Here is a 13,765-nt window from a genome sequence, read left to right on the forward strand (position 1 = left end):
CCTCAGTGGCACAGACGTGCCAATCCTGCCCCTCCAGGGCAATGCACATAACAGCTGCTGCAGTTCAGTGATTGCTGCCCAACTGGGAGCAAAATCCTGCTTATCCCAGCCACTGGGGGTACACAGGGCTGCATCCGCTACATGCTGCCTTAGGAAGGTCAGATGAGATTAGTTCAGGGCAAAAATCTACCAATTTGCTCCATCTAAAGTGCCCAGTATACAACTCATGGGGGACACAAAAAAATGAATTAAACTTTAAAAGATATAAGTGAATAATCTTGCTGGAGCCTTCTGTGTAATTCCCTCACTGCAGGCACTTCTGTTATCCTACAGTTTGTGCCCTCTTCTCAGACAACTTTCCCATAGCACTGCTGTCTGTTCTTGGGTCAGCTCCCCACCTGCTCTTTCACTGCCCCAGTATTTTAAGCAGATTTATTCACTTGACTTTGAAAAGGGCTTCACCAACTTTCCATCTGTGTTTACACTGTGTGGGATAAATTTATCCTCCTAGCAGATCTATTCCTTACCAGCAAAGAAATACATCTCAGACTGGAAGGCAGAGCAAAATGCTTCCAAACATCACTCACTTGGGAGCTGCTCTACGTACCCACACACAGATGGAGTCCTCTGCCAGGCCTACCGGCATTATCAGGCTGTGCAAAAAAGGAAGCTGGATCTGGCCCAGAGCCACCACTCACACATTTGCTCTCAGAGCTGGCTGCCCAGTCACCCAGCAGCCCAGGTCACAGAGCTCAGGATGCTGCAGCCAAATGCTCATCTACAGCAAGTGAGGCAGCACTGAAACATCTCACGTCCCACCAAATTGTCTGACCCAGCCAGGATTGTGCTGCAGGCCAGACGGGGCTGTAACTATTAGAAATACCCATTTGTCAGCTCTCCCCAGCTCCCTTCTTAGGGAAATCCTGTATCTGTGTGTGCCTCCTCTCAAAGCAGGACTGACTGATGCATTAATGCAGCCATTTCTAACTGCCTGGGCAATTTGCGACACAAAGGACACAGAGCAGCTGCAGCTCAGATTTATCACCTTTCTCACCAAGTCTAGCCAGCACTTCTCAGATGAACAGCAAGAGCTACCAGGGCTGGTAATGACTTCCCACACAGATCTACAAATCACATGAGCTTCATCTAATCTCAGGAAAACAGATTTTGAAGCATTCAGGGGCTTCACCTTAATCTGATATCAACCTTCACGTTTTGGGACATCATGTTGCTGCTGGTTAATGCATGTACGTGCTGCTCTCACTGCTACATGCTGCTCCTCTGTACACTGACACATCCCTGCCCCCCTGTTAAATTACAGCCAGAATCCCACCGGCCCAGCAAACATTTGTCTGACACTAAGACTAGAGACTGTCTTCTATGGTGCTAGTACCAGTTTAGCACACCATACTAAAAAGCCAAACACTTCCAACATTGACAGAAAATCAGATGGCCAGGTTGACAAAGGCTGCCTAAAATTAATGCATTCTTCTGAGCAAACCAAACTGCAAACAGCCCATGCTGTTCTCTATCATCCTGTTAGCCTCAGAGAGGATGAGAATGGTCTGTTCCTGTTTTACAGTATATGTTCAGTCCAGACAGACGAGTCAATAAAATGATGTGGCCTCTACACAATTGCTTTGAGATGCAGGAAGCTCAGCTAGGACCTCCATTCATACAGCAAGGAGATTAGGGTGACCCTGCAGGGCTTTGCAAGGGTCTGTGTCCATCTTCCCAGCAACAGGAGATACAGATGTGAGCCAGACCCAGGGGAAAAAGCAAAAGTCAGATTCCCCCAGAAAATGAAGCACGGAGTTTCCCACCTGAAACATGTCTGGCACAGTGCTCAAAAAAGTACTTTTGGAGCCCCAGTTGGGATGGTTTCTTGTTGTTTCCATTTATTACAAGCACTGCTATTTCTAACAAAACATACACTTTACGTACAGTTACAGCATTCAAGTGCAATAACTGGTCTAAGCTCAAATCCCTTGGAGAACTGTTGAAAGAGAAGCTATTCTACCACATATTAATATGACAAGGATTTCCCCAGGTTTAAGGGAATAGAAAATACGTTTTGTACAAGTGAACTAGTCTTTCTTATGGCACGAAACTGCTCTTTTCCAATGATAGCAATGAAAGGATATTGCTTCTGTCACTGATGCCACTGGAAATGTATTGCCCCTCTCCAAGAAACCAATGAAAGGACATGGCTGGTTTATTCTCTGAATGAGGCTATTGAGAAATAGTGCTCCCGGCACTAGTCCAGGCACACTGCTGCTGCTGCATCCCCAGCCCAAAGGGCGGGCAAAGGCTCTGTGTAAGCATCTTTGTGCCAGATGGCAAAACTATGCCTACAGATAACCAACCCAGAGTTTGAGGTCTAAGCAGAGGAAAGAAGCTGTCCAGGCATCAGATGGAAATGAAGCCCTGCCTTACCTCACGAGGCTGGGATAGGGCTCAGCTGCTGTACAGCATGGCCAGGATCTGTCCCCTTCTTCAGCAGCTCAGCACCTTGTGTGAAATGAGCATACAGCCCAGGGAAGGCCAACCCAGCTTTACCCTGTGGCAGAGAGCCTGGCTGTTAGGAAAGCTGCTGGCCCCTCTCTCTTTTACTGCTAAGTTTAATGGTCTGGCTCTGTGCTGAAAATTCCAGATTTTGAAAGTAAAATCACGAAACAGCTCTCAAACCAAAATGATCTGTCACTTGAATGCGCACACCGAAGTGAGCGTGGAGAAAGAACTCTTACAGCAGCCAGAAATTTCCTTCAGTGAAAAGCCAGAGGTAAGTCAATGTTTGTGGTCCCACTTTCATTGCTCATCGAACTGCAGACCTGGCAAGGTTGTCCTCCTGGGTGGCACCAGTTGGAATGTAGATGGAAGAAAAGCCAATTGTTTATAATGTGGCAGTTCACCCTGTCTTTAAAAACACGGAGATTGATGAACCTACATCATCCAGGCCTTGGCACCGGTGCCCAGCACTACTGCAGGGCTGAGTGCTGACCCTGCTCCAGGACATGCCATCTTCAGGCCCATGATGGTGGGAACAGGAGCAAGACAGTGGAGTCTTAGGCTGATAGAATGGCTTGGGTTGGAAGGGGCCTCAAAGATCACCTTGTTTCAATTGCCCTGCCATGCAGAGGGTTCCTGGGCCTTGTAGTCTGCTTTTGGCTAACTGAATGCTTGAGCAACTTGGCAAAAAAAACCACAACCCAAAAGCAGCAAACTGGAGAACTGCATCAGTGTGAGTGAAAATAGATGAGCGGGGGTATGTCAGGTGTGAGTGACACCAGAACCAGAGTGAAGGAGCACATGGCTGCACTGCAGCGCTGGGGCTCAGCACAGTGGCATGGGGCCCTGCCCACAGGTATTTATCAGTTGTGTCAGGAATCAGCAGGAGCTCACTGACTGAATAATAATGTGCCACAGGCAGTTCTTCAGCTTCAGTAATGTAATTAAAGCAAGCAGGGGGAAAAGCCTTGTGCAGGGAAGGAACTGGCACGTCCAGTGTTTTTGGCTACTGTCACTATCGCAAGGATGAAATGGGAAATGTGGAGGGGAGAGGGTGAAGCTGGCAATGGGGACCTGAGCAGTGGCAAGGACCCTGCCATTAATTACTCCCAGCTGTCATGGGAGCACTGCTCTTTCCAGAGAAAGACAAAGGAAAAGCAGAAGAGCTGTCCTTGGGATGCAGGAACTGGATCTATCTCTGGGTTCAGATGTGAAGCTGCTGCCTGGACAATGCCAGGACATCGGGGTGCTGCTCCCCTCTGCTGCCACCACCAAGTTCCTAATTAGCCTCCTAATCCCAAGGCTGCCTGCTGACAAACAACCCTCAGTGTCAACAGGATGGGGCTCCCGGGCTGCCACGGATGCCAAAACATCCATCAGGAAACCAGTGGCGTCAGGCCTGGGCTGGGCTGCGTGGGAGCAGGGTGGGAAAGGCTGTGTGGTCGGCGACTCTTCTTGAATATTTTTAGCCCTGAGCATTTTTAACGTTGCTTGAAGCTTTGATCCCCCAGTCTCAACCCATCCCCTGTCTGGACAACTGCTTGCTCCCTTTATATCTCCTCAAAGAGGTGCTGCTGTGACATTGCTGGCACTCTGGGAGCAGTGAGCATGTTCCCACTGTCAAGTGGCCCCATCAGGCAGTGCTCCAAAAGCATTTTGTACGGTATTGAGGGCAGCAGGGAATGAAGGATCTTTGGTTTTAATAATAGGTCAGCAATTAGGAGGCAGCCATGCCCCCCCCCCCATTTGCTGCCACCCTGGAGATTCTAGCAGAGGTTGGAGTACCCACACACAATCTTGGTGCTATTGTTATCTAAGTCACTAATTACACATTACCTATATGTCACCAGGCTGATCGATACTAGTCTGAGAAATCAATAGGGATGTGGAGGACGGTGCTGTTTGCCATTCTGTGCAAGCTGGGAAAAGCAGGGCACCATCGATCCCAAAGGTGCCACTGCACTGCTTCCATCAGCAAGAGGGACTTCGGCTGCAAACGCAATCAGATTTTGCAGGAAGAAGCTCTCAGAACTGCCACGAAACTTGGGATTTAAATGAGGTTAAGTAAAGGAATTGCATAACTAGAGGCTTTTGCCTGTCTTGTGAGCCTCATGACTGTCCTGATTCTGTCGTAGCAATGCTGGGAAATGGCTTTTTGAAACTACAAGAGCTTTAGAAAGGCACAGGGAGGTCAGGATCATTTGCCCTCAGCACTTGGCTTGTCTTAAGCACTTAGCTGATGGTGGTGGGATTAGACAGGGAGCAGCGTGGGGTGAAAACAAAACCCTCCCCAAAGGCTTTGCTTGTGCTCAAACGTGCCTGTGCCCTCACCAAGGTGCAGAGTTCTGCAGCTCCCTCCTGCCATGCTGGACAGGTGTTGTGCTTTTAGGGGTTGACGTCAGTATTCCACATCGTAACATCTTGTAGTGTGCTGGGAGTTAAGGAGTTCCCTCCCAGCTCCTTGGCCACTCCACCTATAGCCTTAGAGTAAGGACTTTGGTTTTGGAAACTGTCTCTCTTTTGCATTTTATTTGTTTGCTTCAGTTTCAATCTTACTGTATTATACTGTATTATCTCACATCCTGCTACTACATCTAGTTATCTTTTTTCCTTTAGCTTGTTTGAGGCCCATCCTCACCCTCACCATCCACATCCTGACCTTTTCCCTTTTTTGCCCCTCCCTCCCGGGGCATGGACCCATGGGTCCCTTTGCTTCCTCATCATAGAAACCATGCCGACCTGTGACAGCAGGCAATGGGAGAGGTGGTCCAGGTGGGGGTGCAGCCAGGTCCCAACCCCCAGCAGATCAGCCCCTGCTCCCTGGCAAAGCAGGAGATCTTTGCCTGGAAAGCATAGGATGAAAAGCTTCCAAGCAGCCGCAGTAGGGCTCTCATCAAGCTTTTAGGACAGAAGGCAGCAGAATGAGCTCTGGGTAGAGGCTATTGGTCCTCACATCCACCTACAAAGACCTGTTGCTTTTCCTAAGCAGCAGATGCAATCCGCTTTGGTGCCAGAGCACGTCTGCCAGGAACTTAATCCAACAGCAGACCCATAATCCTTCCTTTAGTCCCACAAGCCCCAAAAGCAGAAAGCTGACAGATTTGCTGTTTCATGGGGTTTACTCAGCCTTGGTTGCAATCCTTGTTCCTGCTGGCAGCCCGGCTTCATTCCCCACAGCACTGGAGAAGTTTGCTTTGGGAATGATGTAGGAATACTGTCGGAGGGGGTCCCTGCCCCACAGCTTGCACCACTGCAGCTCAAGCTTTTGGCACTGACAAGGGGCTGTGTTCAGCAGAGCAAAACCTGCTTCCAGTGTGGATAGAAATGGAGAAACACTGCAAGTTGCAAGGCTTTAATTTTTTTCCTGATGTGGCAATGCTGCTGTGGACTATGTGGGCTCTCAGACCGGGAGCTCCTCAGGACATGGCTGATGAGTGAAACTGGCATTCCCCAGCCCTTCCATTATAACTTATCTTAAGAGACATTTCCCCCTGGAATTAACCCCTAATTTTAAAATGCCAGCAAAGAGGCTTTTGCTGATAAGGGACCAGGACAGGATTTCAGCTGTGCTCTCAATTTGCTCTCCCTGCCCCTCTCTACCAGCAATGATGGGCTGCAGCTGGGGAGCTGGAGCCACTCTACTGACCTCATATATAAATGGGGCCAGGTAGCTGCCTGGCTCCTAAAGATGCTGCAGTGTGGGCTGGAGATGAGGCACTACAAGAAATTGAATTTTAGTGAGATGGCACCATGCTTGGTGAGTAAGCCACGTCTCTAATCTCACATAGGCAGCTTTGGCTTTGTGCGAAGGGTGTGAGAGCTGAGCAAATATTCCTCTCCCTGTTGCTTTGCTGCTCATTTGCCCTTTCATTAGGAATCATCCTCTCATTATTTTTGTGGATGTGGATTTTTCTGTTGTTTTTTGTTTTGTTTTTATGCAGTATGTACCAAGCATCAGAAGTCACATGTTCAATGAATGGTGGTAATTAGCCTCACTCTAACCCTTGATGGCATGCCTGTGTCTGCAGTTAATACCCTGCTCTGTGTGTATGAAGCTTCTATCTTCCTTCCATCTAGGGCTGGCAAGGCTGGCTCTCTAAAGTTAGCAGGAAAGCACTGAAGGTGAAACCTAAGTCCTGCTTCCCTGTGCTGTGAGCTGCTCTCAGGCTGTGGTTTGTGTTGCTCTGTGTGGCTCAGGATGCTGTGTGATGCAGTACAGAGGCTGTGGGGCTGATTTGGCTCTGCTGGTGCCTCTGCTCGTGCATTTGGTGGCAGGCTTTGTGTTCCTGGCTAAGTGCATCTAGGATATTGGATAGAGCTTGTGCCTTTAATGATCTGCATAATTCCCCGAGGTGGGAATATGGGAGCAAAATTCTGATTTCAGGGGGAATAACTCAAGGCAGACAGGGATGGCACCTGTGGAGTCTATGATGCTGAAGGGAAATCTGGGGGCTTGGGAGAAATACGGCCCTATTCTCTGTCCTACCCTGTTGGCATCTCACAGGGGTTTTACTCCAGCACTGCCAGAAAGTTGCTCTTATTCTGCTTTCCTTCTCTGCCATGTAAATTCATCAACCCCCCCCAAATAACTGCTGTGCTCTGAGATAATGTGATTTTTGGGGAGGAGCTTCCCTCGCTTGTCACCCAGCTGCTTGCAAAGCTGCAGCTGATTTCTAATGAAGAGCTTCCTTCTGGAGAGAGGCGGGGGGGAACAGGGATAGAAATTACAGCAGAGAAAGGGACAGCGTTTCTGAATCCAAATACATTAAAACCACTTAATTCTGTTGACTCAGGGCTGCTTACTCTGAATAGGAATTAATCCGCAGTGAACCAAAATTAAAAAGCGCAATGCAAAATGCTTAGCGAGGCACCACCAGGGCTTAAAGCAGCCCATTAGCTTGCTCGAACGTACCCAGTAAATTTTCATTTGTCAATAATGCTTAGAGCCTACAATTTATTTACAGCCTGTTCAATACTACCAAACCCCCTCGGAGTGCCTCATCTGTATTTATCTGACACAGTCAGCTTCCTTTTCAGGGATGCTTCCTCACCGCTTGCTTTGCCCCTGGCTTGTTTCTCCCATTGCAGATCCAATCCCTTTGGGCAAAAGAGGTGTAGGATGAGCCCTTTTCCATCTCAAATGGAGATCACCTGCAGGGCTACCTCAGCCAGCTGCCAGGTGCTCAGTGCCATGGCTGGGGCTGAGACCTCCCCCATCCTGCACCCAGGGAACAGGGGGAGGTGATGGCAACCCCTACACTGTGGCCTCTAAACTGTGGGATGTGTTGGTCAGCAGTGATGGGATGATGGGGAGGGGTGTGAGCAGCTGCCTCTGCCTGCCCACGGTGTGGCTGAGCTCCAGCAGGGCCCTCCATCTGTTCCCAAATTGGCTGCAGCAGGGACAGCACCTAACAGGATTTCCTCCAGAAGCAGCTTGAGTGTTGTGGGGCTGATAACAAAGCCTGGCCAGCCCAAGGACTCTCCAAAGAAAGGAGTCATGCTTGGGCACAAACGAGAGCGGGTGCTTTGTATTCTCAGCACAGGTCACAACCAGTTCAGCAGGTGTGAGGTGGTGCAGGAGATGGCCCATCTTGGGTGTAGAGCTTATGGAAGGAATTTGTCCAGAGGTTTAAACAAGAGGGGCTGCACAAGTGGGATGGCAAACTTCCCAGGGGGCACCAATTGTACCCCAGGAGGTGCAGTGGCAGCCTGCTCTCTGCTGCTCGCCATGGTCTCCTACACAGGAGTCTGTACAGAGGGCAGTGAGCAGGACCTGCAGCCCAGGCTCTCTTACACACAGGGAACTTCTAACAGATATAAGTGTGCATGCAGCAGTCAGTTGGTAAAATGAAGGTCCATTTGCTTCCCTCCCAGCATTGGCTAGTGTATGTAGGCACTTGCTGTTGGGGAAGCCCCGTCCTTCCACCCCAAAGAGCAAATCCCCATCACTTGCCTGCTGCTGTCTGCATGTAGCCGGCCAGGGTGCAGACTTTCCTCTCACAGGCTCCGCTGGGCAGCAGGATGGCGACGATGGCCAGCAGGGAGCTGAGGGCCAGCAGGGCACAGCCACCCGCACACAGCACGGCGCTCGTCTGGAAGGACACACAGGGCAGTCAGCAGGGCAGTGTCCTGCCGTCCCCACAACACCTCCCCACCAATTCTCTTTCTTCCATCTTGGGGTAAGAAGTGGGGGTTCTGTGCGGGTGCTTCTCCCACTTCTCCCTCTTCCTGTTGCTCAAATTCACCATTGAATTGTGTTTACTCATCACATGGTCCCAGCGCTTATTAGTGTTCAGGTGATGGTGATAATGGCAAATGTGTTACATGCATGGAGGGCTACGTCATTAATAGAAGTGCCATTAGATGCCTGCAATGCGTGTCAGTGCCTCCACTGAGAGCTGAAACAAATCTCCTGATGGTGCCCGCCCCTGTGAGCCCAGCAATTAGAAAGTGTTTTGCCAGTTGATGCTCCATGGTGGGGAACCCACTGTCACAAAAGTTTAATGGCAGCTGGTCCCACCAAAACACTCTCTGGACTTTGATTTAGCTGCTTCTGCAACAGAGCTTGGATCTTTAGGGCTGGTATTCAACCCTGTCCATGTTGTGTGATGTTTGCTGATGGCCAGGGGAGTGTCTGGTTAGCAGTGTTCTCTGGATGGGTAAAGAGGAGGCAGCACGGCCTGCAGCTGGTCCCAGCCACCACCCAGCTCTATCTCATATTCTGGCCATTACATGCAAATGGCATCAGCAACTAAAACTGGGAAAAGCACTAAATTGCAACAAAAACAGCTGAGCCTTGCACGCAGGTGCCTGATATCTGCACTGCTGCATTTTCTGCTTCCACTGCAGGTGGTATTTCTGCCTCTGTCACCAGGGTGGTGCTGGTAGTGAGGCATCCCACAGCATCAGGGACATGTATGTGCCAGCATGGTGTGGTTGGGGTGGGGAGGATCCATGGCAGCTGCCTCCAGCACTCACCTCCTGGCAGCTCCTAACACTGCTGGCTGGGACACTCAGTCCTGTTATTTCACAGCCTACATCAGCTCTGCTGTGCCACAGAGGCGTGATGGCTCTGGTGAGGGTGCTGCCAGGCATCACCCCACTGAGAGCACTTCCCCAAGTGCTATGAAGCTATTAAAAATCAGCATCTTCTTTATGGGCTATTTTTACACCACGCAAGCAATGCAAATGCTATCCTGGCAATAAATTAATTCCTGACGTGTGATGGAAATGACACAGCAGTGCAAGATACAGCTACTAAAAGGAACGGGGAGGGTGTTTAGGCAGCAGTGGTGCAGTCTGCTCCTCTCTGGTGCCTTTGGAGACACATAGAGACAAAATGCTGCTTTAGGGCACATAGCCATGGCTGACTGCTTGGCCCCGTGCTCACCCCGGGAGCGCCCAGAGGGCAGCAGAGCTGTGGGGAAATGCAAACTCATCAAAATAGGACTGCTCTGACCGGTGCCTGAATTTTATCCTTCACCCAACAACATGCAAACCACCCTCCTTTGCAGAGACCATTAATTATTTAGAGCGATGAATTTTTCAGCAGGAAGGGGTCTTGTGAAGCAGGTCTGCTTCTCTCCTGTGTGAAGCACATTGTTTTTAATGATCTGGGTATATAATTATGTTGGCACAGCTCCCCTAAAAACTTGCAGCTCCTGCTGGAAGCGACCTATGAGCTGCTGTGGCTGCTAAACCATGCAAAAAGGTGCAAGGGCACAAAGTATTTTCCAGTGCCAGCAGAAAAGGCACAAACTGGGGCCATGCAGGTGTGTGCTGTAATGAAACAGGAGCCAGGTCTGGTCCAGGAGCTGCCAATGGGGTTTGTACAGGTTGAATACACTGATGTATCCACTGAGCAGCCAAAAATGACCTGATCCAACCAGTCCCTTTGCAAAGGGGATTAAGGTCATGCTTTGAATGAGCATGTTAAACTCGAGAGGGCAGGAGGCACGGGTAAATGGTGAGCAGGCTGACACTCAAGGGCAAGGGATGCTGACCTCCTTGGGTCAGAGGGCGTAAAAGAACAGAGCGGTTTTGTGGTGTGTTACAAGTGATCACAGTGCTGCAGCTGCCCAAAATAGGTGGCAAAAGGAAAAGGCTGAGGGAATTCTGGGGCAGGTTGCGAGCAGCCCCGCTGCAAGCTGCTGGTATGCAGTACTCAGAGCTGCTACAACACAGGCTGTGAGCTTCTTTCTCCAACACGTTGGTGTTATCACCCATAATCCGGGATATGTTCTTGTAAAACAAAATTTCTGCTTTTATTGTTCCCTTTGCAGGTGCCTGTCTGGGAATGGAACCCAAGTGCTCCTGCCTGGTGCTGGAATCGCACCTGTGCATCAACAGCTGCTTCCTAAGGAAATTAAACCCAAAGCTGCTAAGAATTCATGGAGCAAAGGTACCAAAGCATAGCAGCTAAAATGCCTCACCCCTAATGCACAGCACGCCCTGTCTGCTCTCCGTGTCTGCTGTGTTTTGAGAGGAAAGGAGAGGATGCAGGAAACAGGACGCGAAGGCTGAAAACCAAAAATAGATGGGAAGCAAGGAAAACAAACACCACGCATCAGGGCCAGCGGGCGGCGACAGGAAAAAGTCCATTTATCACAGCAGAAAGCACAGCTCCCACCGCAGGGCTGCACATGCAGGAGCAGCGCCTAGTGCACTGCAGCTTCCTCACCCCGAGCTGAGGGCAGCTCTGCCTCCGCCGTGCCGGGATACAGAAAACCACGTCGGATTTTCTGCTCCTACTCCCGGGGAGATTAATTGTTTATCCCCAAACAAATGAATAGTCCCCTGGCGGGACTGTAAATATGCCTTTATGTAGCGTAGTAAATTCTGATTAACAGCGATTCCCTACCCATTATTTTAATATTTTACAGGTCTGACACGCGCTGTAGCTGCGCCGTTCGCTGAGCGATAAATCTGCTGAAGGTGCCATTTCATTCACCAAAAAGTCACAATTAAAATGTCACACAACAGCCACCCTGGGAGAATCGCTTAATGTCCTTAATGAAAAGTTTAATGTACAGTTAGCTCATCTTCTGAAACCAGCATCCGTGATCTTTGCATCTTCAAGTGAAAAGGGCAGAAGGGGAGAACAAATTCTAGCGTGTTGGTGCTGAGAAATGGGATCCAGTCTTAGGTTTGACAGAGATAAACAGCTCTGTCCTTTGCATTGGATCCTTCCTGCTGAGGGGGAAGCTGGGCAGAGCTCCTGCCGTCGTGTCCTGCATGCTGGGATATGCTATGCCATGCGTTTGTTCATTAGTGCCATTTATTAATTGCAGCTTGACCATCCTGAGGGCTGTCATCTCCAATGGGGGCCGTGGTTTGCAACAGCAGGCTGAAGGCAAGGTCACAGCCCTGCTGAAGTGCTCAAGCATCTTTGAAAGGAGAGCAGAAAGTAAATGCAGGTAATAATTAGGAAACAAAGCCAGCTGAGAAAAGGAAAGAAGGATGCTGAGCAGTGGTTGCTGGTGCTGGCAGCAGGGCCCAGCTCTGCTGTGGGGCCTGAAGTGTTGATGGGTGGAGGGAGAGGCACCAGCAACACTGTTGGAGAGCAAAGGAAGAGGGTTGAGGGAATCCACTGCAAATGCTCAGACTGACTGGTGTCTCTGCAGGGCAGCAGCAGCGCTGGAGCAGCAGAGCAGCCTTCTCTCCATCCCAGTGAGCTCTGCACACTCCTGCACCCTGTAAGAGTCGCTGCCACCAGCACCACGTGCCCATGAGCTTTGTCACTTCTCCCAGAAGTTTCTGTGAGTTTTGTACTGGACTGTGAAATCCCCGCTCTGCATCCAGAGCAAAGCAGGTGAGGCTGCCCTGTCCTGAAACAGCAGTGCCTTTACCTTGGGCAAAGGCATGAGAAGGGGTCTTGGTAGGGAACTGTGAACGTCCACCTGGGCACAAGGAGGAGACATCTGTCTTAGGGGTGGGTGAATCAAGGCTCACAGCTTGTTTGTGTTTCACCACACGAGTCACAGAAACCAACATCCGCCATCTGGCCAGCATTAAAGCAGCGGCTGGGAAGGATCTCACATGTCCTCATCTTTTCCTCCCCAGCAATTACATCCTTTCCTTTTTTCTTTCTCTCTGACTGAAGGTTTTGGTGGATGGGTTCTGCTCCACAGCCCCAACTCAGCTGCTTGCACTCAAAATTCAGCAAAACCCCCGACAGGAGCTGCTCAGCCAGTCCTGGCCTTTCAGGTAACCTTCCCACTTGTAAATTAATCAGGGCTTTCAACAAAGCCCCAGAAAGTTTAATGCTGATTGAAGAAAAAAAAAGAAAGAAAAAATGGCGTTATTTTAATTAGAGAGAGAGTAAGAGACAGATAATAAGTCTGATGAATTGCGGCTGTCTCTCTTTCCAGTGCCATTGCATCTGGGGACGCTGGAAAGCAGCTCCTAATGGCACTGCTTTATCTAAGAGGATGATGGATAGTAGTGAAAGAGGGGAAAAAAAGGGGAAAAGTAAGACATTAGCACATCAATGGTGCGCCTGTGACCTCCATCAGGGGATGCGAACCAACTTAATGAAATTTTAATTAGGCAGCAAGCAGTGCGCCGTGGCTGGGTGCTGGATCAGACCTTCTCACCCTCACTCAGTCATTATCTTTCCTTGGGATAAGCTCTTTTCCAGCACTGGCAGCAAAGCCAAGCTCCTTTTCTGGAGCCGGGAACACCCTGCGGGTCTCCCAGCTCTCCCATCTGCTTCTCCGTACAAAGCTGGTGGGAGAGCAGACCAAAGGCAGAGGTGCTGCAGCCTCATGGGAGATGAAGGGAATGTCACTGCCATCAAAGCATCCTGCCATGTCACTGCTTTCCTGTACCTGACCCTGCTACAGGCCTCATGAAGGCCAAGAGCAACGTTCAGCCCCCAAACGTTCCCAGGTGATGCCCTACCCTAAGTGTGAGGCCCGGGGCCCACTGGGTTTGTTTGTCCCAAAGGCAGCTGAGCCAGAGTGAGCTGCTCATCGCTGTCATGAGTGGCCATTTCTCAGCTGATCACATTGGACAACCCAAGTGCACATCAGGAATCCAGAGCCTGAGCTGAATAAGAAACTGGAAGTGAAGGTACATTCAGCCTTTCGGCATCTTCTAACAGAAAGGAAAGCTTCCCTGAATCTTTTCAAGCCCTGCTATGGATGAGAACCCAGAAAACACCCACCCTGAGAACTCATTGGGCCGTGCAAAGCCCTCACCTCATCCTAAGTGGGTTATTTTGTGCTGTGTTCCAGCAGGGCACTCACTGGCTTCA

The 13,765-nt window shown here is 50.0% G+C and overlaps 1 protein-coding gene and 1 long non-coding RNA gene across 3 annotated transcripts in view; one reads left to right on the forward strand and one right to left on the reverse strand.

Annotated features, from left to right (window-relative positions):
• Window positions 1-13,765, reverse strand: part of LOC107322403 (transmembrane protein 211-like) — a 55,230-nt gene that overhangs the window by 38,249 nt on the left and 3,216 nt on the right. The window contains exon 2 of the mRNA XM_015880402.2: window positions 8,462-8,600. Within this exon, the coding sequence (XP_015735888.1) occupies window positions 8,462-8,600 (139 nt within the window). The remainder of the gene's footprint in view (window positions 1-8,461; window positions 8,601-13,765) is intronic.
• LOC107322406 lies at window positions 5,912-12,578 on the forward strand. Of its 2 annotated transcripts, XR_004309313.1 has the most exons (4): window positions 5,912-6,265; window positions 10,791-10,909; window positions 11,391-11,924; window positions 12,132-12,578. It is a non-coding gene; the product is annotated as an uncharacterized LOC107322406 (long non-coding RNA). The 2 variants fall into 2 exon arrangements; XR_004309314.1 differs by having other exon boundaries at window positions 11,799-12,578.

Source organism: Coturnix japonica, chromosome 19 (genome assembly GCF_001577835.2).
Source record: "Coturnix japonica isolate 7356 chromosome 19, Coturnix japonica 2.1, whole genome shotgun sequence".
In the NCBI taxonomy this organism is placed as follows: domain Eukaryota; kingdom Metazoa; phylum Chordata; class Aves; order Galliformes; family Phasianidae; genus Coturnix; species Coturnix japonica.